Raw genomic sequence first — 12,173 nt, 5'->3', positions numbered from 1 at the left:
GCTAACCCTTCCACTAAGCTACCCCTTCACAGAAATCTGCCTCGTGGATTTCACTTCTCCATTCCCAAGGACCAGCCAGTATTCTTCCCGGGGGCAATCATCAGGTAACACAGGATTTGGGAGCCCAGAATTACCCTAAAACGGTGGGGTGGTGGAGGAGCTGCTGCTGAAACAGTGATCTGCATCACAGCTATAGGAGGGTATCGTGTGATCTGTCCCCCTTTCCTCGGGAGGCACAACACAAGCCCACTTACCCCAGATAGGGAGCCCATGACACATCCGAGTATAGAGCCAAAGTTCAACCTGGTAAGCCATAAATTTTATTGGATTTACTTACAGGAGCAGAAATGTCTCAAAGACAGAAATGACCCAAACCCACCCCAACATGAGCGACAGCTCACAGAACTGGGAACCTGGAACCTCAGTTAACAGCCTGGAGGCATGTCAGCAGGTTTCAACTTTTCCCAGGGAGGTGGTCCGGTCTCAGCGTCTTTATTGCTGCTTCTGTCACAATCTCTCCCCCCCCCACCCCCAACCCTTTTTTTTTTTTTTTTGGCAGCCTCCTGACTCCTCTGAGAGAGGAGCTACTTTTGTAGCTTATTCTCATAGGGAGAAGCCTGGTAAATCTGGTCTGTTTCAGGGACTTCCTGAAGCTGTTTTGAGTTGTTTATCTTCCTGGTTAAGGAGTTTCCCTGCAGAATGGAATGAAACTGTTTCACAACAGAGGGATAACAAGAAGAGAGACTGGGGGGAGGGGGCGTTAAGAGACTGGAAATTTTTCTCAGGATGAGTTAGATAGAATAAATTTGTTGGTTGGAGAATTTGTAATAGACATCCATTTGTCTTCCAATGTCTCTGTGAGAGAAGCCATGGAGATTGGGATGGGGCTGGACAGATGGTTCAGTGGTTAGCAGTACTTGCTGCTCTTCTAGAGGTACAGAATCTGGTTGTTAGCTCACAACTGCCTGTAACTCCAGCTCCAGAGTATCTGACACGTGTTTTTGATCTCCCCAGTTATCCCCACCCAACCCCAAATATCATTAATAGTTTAGAAGTTGAGATGACTCATGTGTTTCTGAAAATGTTTCCTTCTAGGAGAGCGATTAGACTTGTCTTTAGTTTTAGACAGTTGGACAACTGCTTAATTTCACAGTTGGCTTCCATGATGATGCCTTGATCATTGAATAGAGAAAAAGTGTGTAATAGCCAAAGTGAAAGCTAGTGGTAAAGCCATTGCAAGTGGTAGAGCTGTGGACTGGCTGAGAGGGTGGGAATGGGAGCCTTGGAGAACTACAGACATGTCTTGGTCAGTGTCTGAGGATGAGGAAAGGGGAACCTCTGGATAAGGTACTGTGAAGGCAGCAAAGGATCCTGGGTAGTATGAACAGACCAGCATCTCAAGGCTGTTGCCTGACTGTCTTTTTTTTCTACTCTTTAAGTTCTGAGGAGACAAATAGAAGAAAACATCAGAGATGGGCTTAATTGAGGGGACGCTTTGAATCCTAAGACACAGAGGGAGCCTTAGAAAGCTTCAGTCATAGAAAGATCTGAGATCCTTTGTTTCCAAATCACTTTATTTCCTATACTGTGAGTTGTGATTTTGCAATAATGGAGTATGGGTACGCATAGCTTTCTGAATAGAAGTTCATTGCCTTCGGAAAAGCTCTTAACCGAGCCTGATTTGATTTTTGTACATGTTCGCTGTGTTCTTTACATTTCCCAGAAAGCAATTTCAGAGGTAAACAGTTATCTGTCAGATTCACTAGATTTAACAAATGTAGCATAATTCTATAATTCTTTGTGATTTTCCAATTACTCCTCAGCCGATGCTTCAAATTGCTGAAGGAGCATATTTATTCATGACTTTAACTTGTTGATCTAAATCCTAGGCAACTTAGTTTCCAAATAAATTGACATTTATAATCATTTAGTGCAATACTGCAAGTATTAAGCAAATATTTATTCTGGGAATAAGTACTTTAAGCTCATGGGCTTATTCCAATTTCCTGTTTTCTCATTACTTTTGGGGTTATTTTCTTCTGTTAGCTTTCACATTCTTATATAATCTTTAGGGAACTTCTTTGTAAATTTAAACTTTTTTTTTCTACAGAAATGTCTAGTATTCAGGTATATCTGGTAATGCAATATATAAACTTCTGTCCAATTTTGTTATTAATGTAAAAATGTGAAGGGCAGTTGGGGTGTATGTGTGTGTCTGTGTGTATCTGTGTGTGTGTGAGAGAGAGAGATCTGCAGTTCAACGCAGACACTAATAAAGTTAACTTTTAAAAGTGTGTATTAGTAGTGTAACCTTTTAAAGCATAAAAAGGGCTGTTAAAATAGTTTGTTGGATTGCACAGTTAAGTAATAGTAATTGTTCCATATTTCAAGAGGTAAAATAAGTGCTTTGCATACCTTTTTTTCCCTATTGTGACACACTTATGGGTGTAGAAATGGAGGTTTACTGTTCAAAAATTTATCTAGCTCACACAGTATATGATCGGAACCCAAGCTTTTTATAACCAGATGTCTTATACTGGCAGAAAGTCTCCCTTGCCAGATTTATAATAAAAACACAAACATAGTCATATTCTCTTTGAGACCTACGGATTCTCATTCACATTCCTATTTTTCTGGCTTCCTTATGTGAATTTCTGCCTATGGGAATCACCATGCTATTGTGATGTTTACTATGAGAGACGTAGGTTGATGGGTTGATTGTGCAAGTCCTCCACTTGGTAGCCAGGGCTTTACATTTAGCTAATTAATTTTGCCTGCATGTTTGTCTGTACACAGGATGCATGTATGCTTGGTGCCTAATGAGGCCAGAAGAGTTCCTCAGAAGCATTAGGACTGGAGCTATAGACGATTGTGAACACTGTATAGCAGGCTGGGAACTGAATGCTGGCCCTCTGGTTAGAGCAGCAAGTGCTTTTAATCATGGAGCCATTTTTCCAGCCTCTAATTTTTTATTTTCTTGAGACAGGTCATGTAGCCTAGGCTGGCTTCAAACTCACTGTGTACCTGAGGATGGTCTTGAACTCCTGACGTTCCTGCCTTCACTTCCTTAGTGTTGTAATTATGGGCATGTGCCGCACCACATCCAGCTGGTACCCACAACCTTCTAATGGCATTTGCAGCGTTGTCGTTGGAACCTCTCTAAGTTTTAGTTTGTGGTTATGAAGACATGATTACAGCTGAACATCCACCTCATCTAATTATTTTACTCGCCAGGGCCTCCAGATAGTCCCACACTTGTTTGCCTTGCATTTGACTTTCCTCGTAGATAATGTGAATAGAGTGAGGATTTTTAATGCATTTTTAATCAGATCTACTTCCAAGCCTTTGTGACCTTGATGGGTTATTTCCTGATTGATGCTCCCAAGTGACATACGGAAGCATGCTCCCTTGGTTTCCTGTCTCTTAGCTTTTTTGTCAGCATAAGGAAGTGGTGATAACATTAACCTGTCCCTCTTCTATCTTGTGTCAAGTCATCCTGATGTCTGTGTATCTTCTATGGTATTGCTCAGTGGTTTATCAACAGTCATTTAGATTTTGAGCAATCTCGTTTGCAATGACTCAAGACTTTAGGTAGCTAATGAGAAGGTTCTAGATTCCAAATATATATTCTTAATTTTGGTCCAGAAATATAATTTCATGCCTATGATGCCTCCACCCATATTCAGTGTGCAACCACACACACTCTGCGCTATAGTTTCTTTCATGTTTTGTGAGTTTGTGCTCATTCTACTTTATTTTCAAGTCTCCCTCCCAGACTTTTCCCCGGTGATTGAATCAAGGCACCATTGAGCACATTCAAAAGAGCATCCTTTCACTTTTCAAGTTTTTTCATATTATTGTCTTGAAATAAAGTGCATTTGAAAGAAAAACTGATATAGAAAAATAAACCCCACGGGGGAGCCTGTGGTTTTTATTCTGAGTCTTATGACTTGGCAAATTCTTGAGTCTTATACTCTATGCAACTTCCTCCAGAATCTCTTCAGCCTGCAGTGTTTCCACGACGAAGCAGCTGCATTCGTGTAACATCTTTTGCCATGGTCACGGTGGGACAACAGTGGCTGCAAAGGCTTATGGTGCCTTTTATTTCTGACTTGGCTTCTGTAATGTGTGGCTGACTTAGAAGCAGTGGCAAGGTTGTCAGTAGAGGAGAGGTCAATGAGCCGCCTCGGGCGGCATTCTGTTCCCCTTATAAGGAAGGACAAAGGCCCTTACTGAGTGACCTTCTTGGAAGTGAGGCCCAACTGTTCTGCCTTTAACCTGCTGGGTTATTGTCAATTCGCTGAGAAGACTACAGGGAATATTAACCCAGTGGATGTGAGAACACAGCTTGTCATATTAAGCCTTCAGCAGTAGCTTATATGTGTGTGGGAAAACAAGGCAGGAGGGGAGGAGTGGGAATAAGGAAAGAATTGGATCAGTTGAGAGCGTCACTACGCTTACAAAAATGTCAATGGCACTCTGAGGGGCTTACATCATGCTGGTGACCCCATGGTGCTTGCCACACAGGGTTTCACCTGGTCAGGTCGAGTGAGGGGCTAAGGAGGACTAGAAGACAATAAGTAGCTTGTTTGCACTGCCCCAGCCCTCAGTTCTAGATCTCTCCTCCACAGTGCCCTGGGCTCTGCTTCAGGGGAATGATATGGAAGCTAGAATATGAGTCACTTTCTGCAGCAAAGACAGCTCCATGTCAAATAGAAAGGGCTGTTGGGTGGTTTGAAGAAAGTCTTAAACTTCTCTGTGTGTCTGTCTCTTTCTTCTTGGACAGGGTTTTCCTATGTAGCTAAGACTGTCTTGGAACTTGCTCTGTAGACCAAGCTGGCTTCAAACTAACAGAGATAGACCTGCCTTTGCTACTGAGTGCAGGGATTAAAGGTGTATCTCAACATGCCCATCATTAAAGATTTATTTTTATCATTTAAAAAATAATGTGTATGTCTATGTGTGTGAGTCTATGTACTAGAGTGCAGTACGTGAGGAGGCCAGAGGTGTAGGCTCCCCTAGAGCTGTCATATATATATATATATATATGTACTCTTTCATATATGTGCATGTGTGTGTATCTGTGTGAATGAATGCCTTGAGTGTGTGGGTGTCTCTGGAGGTCATAAGAGGGCAGCAGATACCGGGAGCTGGAGTTACACGTGGTTGTGTACCGGCTGACATGGATGCGAGAAAATGAACTCTTAAGAGTAGCAAGTGCTCTTAATCACTGAGCCGGATCTCCGCAGCCTTGCGTCTTTCTTACAGAAGCTTGATTTTCTCCTGCAATAGGCTGGAATGTGGGCTGTGCAGGAAACTTCTCAAGCAAGGCGGAGTTATGGGAATGGTGCGACATACAGAGAAATGACCCCTTTCCACTGGCTGTTACTGTCTAATGGGCCACCCTAGATGTAACTTACTGCATTCTCAGGTACTGACTTATACCAATGGTTCATATACACATATAATATATAATATATATGTATATATATTATTGTCACTCTTGGTGTTTGTAAGTCAGAAATTGAGGAGGGGCTTAGCTGAGCAGTTCTGGTTCAAGATCTCCTCCAGCTCAAGAGGCTTGAGGAGTAGAGTGACTGGAAAAGCTGGGAACTGAGGGTCTGTCTCTCTCTTTCTTTACCTTTATATAATATATGCGCAAACATATGTCTGTATATACATGTACACATATATGTGCATATAATATACACATGCAATATATGTACACACAAAAACACATGTACATATATACACATGTTTATACACATATAATATATGCAACATGCATAAGTACGTACATACATATGTATATATACATGCATGATGTAGACACACATATAATATATGCAACATGCATACCATGTATACACACATATACATGTGTATATACGTGCATAATATATGTACACACATATGCATATGTATGCATACATGCCCACATATAATATATGCACATCCATATGTTCATAAATGTATGTATATACCTAGACCTATACAGAAATAGACACACAAATATGCACGCAGGTATTTATATCTCTAGGTATCTGTAATCATCTGTGGTGTATGTGCGTGTGTGTGTGTGTGTGTGTGTGTGTGTGTGTGTGTGTGTGAGGGTCCCTTAGCCTTGCGGTCTAATGGCCTTAGCTAACAGAACTGCGCCTCCCACAGTGGAAAACCTCAAGGCCAGTAAGGTTGGAGTGCATCGCCTTGTGTTGAGCCTAAGATGTGGAGGCCGGCGGAAGCACAGCTGGAGCATCCAACCTGCCCAGGCTCAGGAAAGGCCTGCCTACTCCACTTCCTGAGAGACTACCGTGGTTCTCGAAAATGCATGGGAGAAGGGCTGCGAGAGCGTCTGAGGAACACAGTTTATGTGGCTGCTTTGTAGAGAAGTATTTCAAGGCTGTGGCCATGGTGTATGGTGTTGCAATAGATCGTGTGCGTGTGTGTGCACGTTCACGTGAGTACGACCATGAATAGGAAGGTCAAAGGTCAATCTCAGGTGCTATTTCTCAGGGGCTGGCGGCCTGTTTTTTGAGACAATGTTCCCCATCGGCCCAGCTCTCGCCAAGTAGGTGTGGCTGGCTGGCCAGTGATCTCCAGAGACCTGTTCCCCCCAATACTGCCAATACTGCGGTTTCAAGTTCGTGCCACTGCACCTGGTGTTTTTGTTTTTTTTTTTAACTTTTATTAATTACACTTTATTCATTTTGTATTCCCCCATAAGCCCCTCTATCACCCCTCCCAATCCCACCCTACCTCCCCCTTTCTGCATGCATGCCCCTCCCCAAGTCCACTGATAGGGGAGGTCCTCCTCTCCTTCTTTCTGATCTTAGTCTATCAGATCTCATCAGAAGTGGCTGCATTGTCAAGGTTCTAGGTTATCTCCAAGAATAGTCCTTGGTTGGAGTATGAGTCTCTGGGAAGTTCCCTGTGTTCAAATTTTCTTGTTCTGCTGCTCTCCTTGTGGAGTTCCTGTCCTCTCCAGCTCTTACTATTTCCCACTTCTTACATAAAATTCCATTCACTCTGCCTGTCAGTTGGCCATCAGGCTCGGTATCTGCTTTCACAGTCTGCATGGCAGACGCTTTCAGAGGCCCTCTGTGGCAGGTTCCTAGGTTGTTTCCTGTTTTCTTCTTCTGGCTTTCAGAGGCCCTCTGTAGCAGGTTCCTAGGTTGTTGAATATCGAATGGCAGAGAAGCACTTAAAGAAATGCTCAACCTCATTAGCCATTAGGGAAATGCAAATCAAAACAACCCTGAGATTTCACCTTACACCCATGAGAATGGCCAAGATCAAAAACTCAAGTGACAACACATGCTGGAGAGGTTGTGGAGAAAGGGGAACCCTTCTCCACTGCTGGTGGGAATGTAAACTTGTACAACCACTCTGGAAATCAATCTGGCGCTTTCTCAGACAACTAGGAATAGTGCTTCCTCAAGATCCAGCCATACCACTCCTAGGCATATACCCAAAAGAGGCTCAAGAACACAAAAAGGACATTTGCTCAACTATGTTTGTAGCAGCTTTATTTGTAATAGCCAGAAGCTGGAAACAACCCAGATGCCCCTCAGCTGAAGAATGGATGCAGAAACTGTGGTACATCTATACAATGGAGTATTACTCAGCAATGAAAAATAAGAAAATCATGAAATTTGCAGGTAAATGGTGGGACCTGGAAAGGATCATCCTGAGTGAGTTGTCCCAGAAGCAAAAAGACACACACGGTATATACTCACTCATATAAACATACAACATAGAATAAACCCACTAAAATCTGTACATCTAAACATACTAAGCAAAAGAGAGGACCCTAACTAAAATGTTCAATAGCCATCCTAAAAGGCAAAGAGGATGGACATCCGAAAAAGAAGAAAGTACCTGGTGTTTTTTAATGTGGTTTCTGAGGCTCAGGCTCAGTCCTCAGGCTTTCATAGCAAGCACTTTACCCAGTCTGCCCCGAGCCTGAGCTGTGCTATTTTAACAAATAGCTGTAGGTATGTGTTCAGGACGCAACGGTCACCAGAGCTCTTGTGTTGTGAGTTTGCTGTCCCTGACGTCTGCGCTTCCTTCTCTCTAGACCGTCTGAAAAGTGAAGGTGACCTCACTAGTAATCCTCAGATTAGTGTTCCCTTTGGCAGGACAAATCAAAACTGCAAAACCAAAACAAAATAAAAACCCAGACCAAGAACAATAACGAACACCTCCACCATCCCTAAGCAACCCAGGGAGATTTAATGGATGGAACACAGTGTGCAGAAGTACACAGAAAACGATTCTGGGAAAGGTGGTTAAACACTGGTCACGAAGAATCTTGTCGGAAACTACACTCGTAAAATCTACAGAGTTTAGCATCTTTGGAGTGGCGATTAAAAGGGCTAAAGTTATTCAGCAGGAAAAAATGATGTCATATATGATTCCAGACAGATTTTTTTTTTACCCATAAATTAAAAGGTTCAATATGACAAAAGAAAATATTTTCTTTAAAAAAATCAGGAGACAAACAAGGAAACAGACAGGATGTCTGTAGTGTGTATAACAAAGGATTGGATTTCAAAGAGCATCTGTTCCATGTGCAAATTACACATGTGAAAAATGAGCTGCTAAGGACATCATCAAGCAGGCCACAGAAAAGAGAAAATATTTGCAAGGGGAGAAAAAGTAGTGTCCTTTTCTTGTTCGTCAAATTTTCCAGAGTTTATGTCCCCATAACACTAGAGAGACATAACAGATTTACCTAAGCAAAACCTTAGTGACATGGAAGTTTTGAAAAAAATGATGACCCAAAGACTCAGGGGGAAATGTATATTTCTGTGAAGACTGATGAAATAAGAGGGAGTTTGGAGAAACATTACTAGATTAAAAAAAGGGTATGATCTAGTGGCCCAAAACAAAGGAATGCAGGCCTGTTCAGTCAGGTTTTCTCCTGTGTCTCTAGGATGTCCCTTGTCCCAACGCTCAGTCCCCTGAATATTTCTCAGGAGAGAAGGGAAGATCCTGGAACGTGACCTGCTAGTGATCTGCTAGTGACCTGGTTTATGGCTTTGTTCAGGGAAGGAGACTTCTGATTTCTATTCCCTGCTTCTGGGAGAGAGGAGTCCTAGCTTCTGTGAGCTACGTTAGGGTAAGTAAATAGGGATCTATCCTTGGGGTACCATATTCTGATTCCCAGCAAGGCCAGTGAATCTTCTCAGTCAACTGGGAAATGAAAGTGGAAATGCATTATCATCTTCAACTAGTATTATACTTAAAAAACTAAACTTTGAATGGTAGGAGCAGGTATCATAAGATGGCACCTCAAATATGCCACTTTGGCATCAAGATTATTTTGACCTCAGTGGAATTGAGGAAAGGCACGTTTAAGCACATTGTCTGTCCTCCACTTATTTGCCTAAGGGCTGGACATAAACTTAGCAAGGTTCTCTCCTGTGTTCTACCAGGAAGGACAAAAAATAATCCCTGGAGACAGCCCAAGACCTTTCTTCGGCACCAGAGGAGTCTCTGTGGTAACAGTTTCTAACCAGCTGCTATCTGCCCTTGCCTTGCCCTGAATAGTTGTCTTGCCCCAACTTTAGCCCTAGAAACTCAGCCCTTTTCTTTTGTCACGCCATTCTCAAAACATCCCCTGTTCTTTTGCCGAGGTGCTCCGCAAGCCTCTCTAAGTACTCCTGGCTGATGGCTCCCACACACACCCTCCCTCACTCTTATTAATCTGTGTCTTCTTCCTTGAACTGCAGGGTCCTGACTGGACACTCTGGGATGATTCCCCTCCTACACCAGCAAGTACTGGCCTGGGTGTGAGAAACTTAAATGCGCTGTTGGTGTGGTTACGAATTACCTTGTCTGATACTAAAACTGTAAGTAGCAAATGTGATTAATTAAAGCGATAAGTCGTAAAGGGTAATACAAAATTAAAAGATAAATGTGTCCTTAACAAAGCAATTATAGTTTAAGCATGTACTTATAAACAAATGTATACATTAAAGAGTACGTATTATGGCAATTTTACTAGAGGAAAGGAAGATTTCTTGATAAGTCATTGACTCTTTTTAATTATGGAGTTTGAGATCATGGACTACTAAAGGGTTAAGTAAAGTAAGGAGGTACATCTTATAAGTATTTTTAGACATACCTAATATGCCTAATTGAATAAAGCGAGCAAAGTCATAATGTAAAATGTATTTTTAAATATAGTATTAAAGAGGTTGGAAATATAGGTACAAGTGATTATTCAAGTAAAGGAAGAAGCATAATCAGATTAATTTGAAACTGTAGAGCGATTACTAAAGAGAGCTTCTGCTTGAGGTGTGATTGAGGGGAAAACTTTGCAAGCATTTCTTGTCTTTAGAAATGTTTCTGCAAGACGTATTATTGGCATTTCAATCAAAAGATGAAAGGCGAGAAATGGCTACCAGATGTGCTGGCCAGCCCAATTTTAGGTACAAGTACATGCCTATTTAATAAATTGATGAGCCTTGTGGGCCTGATGTCACACTTCCTATCTGTCCTCGTAAAGAGGGATCCTGGGATTTCCTCAGCTAGGCCCACTTTAAAAATCACAGATACATTAGGCATGGCGGCACGTGCCTTTGATTACAGCACTCAGGTGGTAGAGGCAGGTGGTTCTCTGAGTTAGAGGCCAGCCTGGACTAATTAAAGAAAAAAATTACACCACAGATCAAACACTGTGGTGGGTCATGCCTGTCAGCTCAGAGCTAGGGAGGCAGAGACAAGGTGATTGGGAGTTGGGGGATAGCCTGGGCTACACAGCTGCCACCCAACAACAAAACTCAAACCACAGGGATACTAAAGGGCTGTTTAGTAAATCATGTATCTGTATTGACAAATCAGTCCTGTGTAGTACCCAAGCTGAAATAATCTGGTCAAAAGCAAGGAAGAAAAACCGGGAACAGCTCTGGTGGTTTCATTTGGCTGGAGGAGCAAAGACTGGCTGCACAGACAGACACCTTTCTTCATCTGGTTCTCTGCCCAAATGGGGGAGAAAATTCTCATTTCATGCAATTATAGAGCTTTATTGCCTTTCATTATAGAATGTTTTCCTAAAGGAACAGATTTCTTTTCTGAGAAAGAGTAATTTTCTAGAGTGATTTTAAGAAACTGCAGCACCTTATTCTTTGAAAATTGAATTTGAAAGAAAAAAAAAAGTTCAAGAACAGTTTTAACTTCAGCTTGTGCCTTAGAAGACATCGTTATAAATCTGTCAGTACCTACAAAGCAGCAGGTAATGGCCCAGATTTCTACTCGTTCTGTGGTTTCCATCATCTGATCTCAGCAACGGCTTAATTTTTAGATTGAAATTCTAGTTCTTTTGACCCGTATTATCTTTGTTCCAGCCTGGGTGGGCACTCAGTATACCCAAGGAAGAGCAGAAGGGCCCACCTCAGTGTCCCTGCTCCTCTCCTGCTGCAGCTGGCCCTGGGTTGGCTTTCTTCCTTCTCCTCCATGCACCAAAGGGGAGCCACAGCAGCGCTGTACCACAAATGAATGCCCCTGCCTCTACACACAGTGCAGGCCCCACAGCGCCTCCTTCCCGCGCTGTTCTGCCAAGGCTCATTCCACACTCAGCAAAGACACTTTCCAGGAGCTTCTGGGTTTCCACTTCCTCCGCCACTGTCATCATCTGGGTGCCCTGTGGAGAACTGCGCCCTTCAAGAAGGGAGCTGACACTTTGTTCTGAAGACAGTGTCCTTTGCTTTACAGAAGCTTTTCAGTTTCATGAGGTCCCATTTATCGATTGTTGCTCTTAGAGCCTGTGCTGTTGGTGTTCTGTTCAGGAAGTTGTCTCCTATGCCAATGAGTTCAAGACTCTTCCCCACTTGTTCTTCTAACAGGTTTAGCGTATCCATTTTTATATGGAGGTCTTTGATCCACTTGTATTTTAGTTTTGTGCAGGGTGATAAGTATGGATCTATTTGCATATTGGGAAAGGATCTTCACCAACCCTATATCTGACAGAGGGCTAATATCCAGAATATATAAAAAACTTAAGAAGTTAAAAAGCAACAAATCAAGTAACCCAATTAAAAAATGGGGGACAGAGCTAAACAGAGAATTCTCAATAGAGGAATATCAAATGGCAGAGAAACACTTAAAGAAATGCTCAACATCCTTAGTCATCAAGGAAATGCAAATCAAAACGACCCTGAGATTTCACC

At 42.3% G+C, this 12,173-nt stretch overlaps 1 protein-coding gene across 1 annotated transcript; it reads left to right on the top strand.

The window, feature by feature from the left end:
• The first annotated feature begins 6,134 nt into the window (after positions 1-6,134).
• On the top strand, positions 6,135-11,954 carry LOC132649591 (uncharacterized). Its single transcript, XM_060373673.1, has 3 exons — positions 6,135-6,186; positions 9,661-9,854; positions 11,352-11,954. The coding sequence occupies exons 1-3, from the start codon at positions 6,135-6,137 to the stop codon at positions 11,763-11,765; spliced, it is 660 nt and encodes a 219-aa protein (XP_060229656.1). The 3' UTR covers positions 11,766-11,954.
• Positions 11,955-12,173: the final 219 nt, after the last annotated feature.

Source organism: Meriones unguiculatus, chromosome 20 (genome assembly GCF_030254825.1).
Source record: "Meriones unguiculatus strain TT.TT164.6M chromosome 20, Bangor_MerUng_6.1, whole genome shotgun sequence".
In the NCBI taxonomy this organism is placed as follows: domain Eukaryota; kingdom Metazoa; phylum Chordata; class Mammalia; order Rodentia; family Muridae; genus Meriones; species Meriones unguiculatus.
The sequence above is the reverse complement of the archived record's forward strand: the minus strand, read 5'-3'. Positions and strand labels throughout refer to the sequence as shown.

Bases quoted from the DNA above. Each gene is read 5' to 3' on its own strand.
- LOC132649591 (XM_060373673.1), top strand. From the start codon at position 6,135: ATGGCCTTAGCTAACAGAACTGCGCCTCCCACAGTGGAAAACCTCAAG. The intron at 6,187-9,660 runs GTAAGGTTGGAG...AGCCTCTCTAAG, and splicing joins AGTGGAAAACCTCAAGGCCA to TACTCCTGGCTGATGGCTCC. The intron at 9,855-11,351 runs GTAAGTAGCAAA...TCTTTGTTCCAG, and splicing joins CCTTGTCTGATACTAAAACT to CCTGGGTGGGCACTCAGTAT.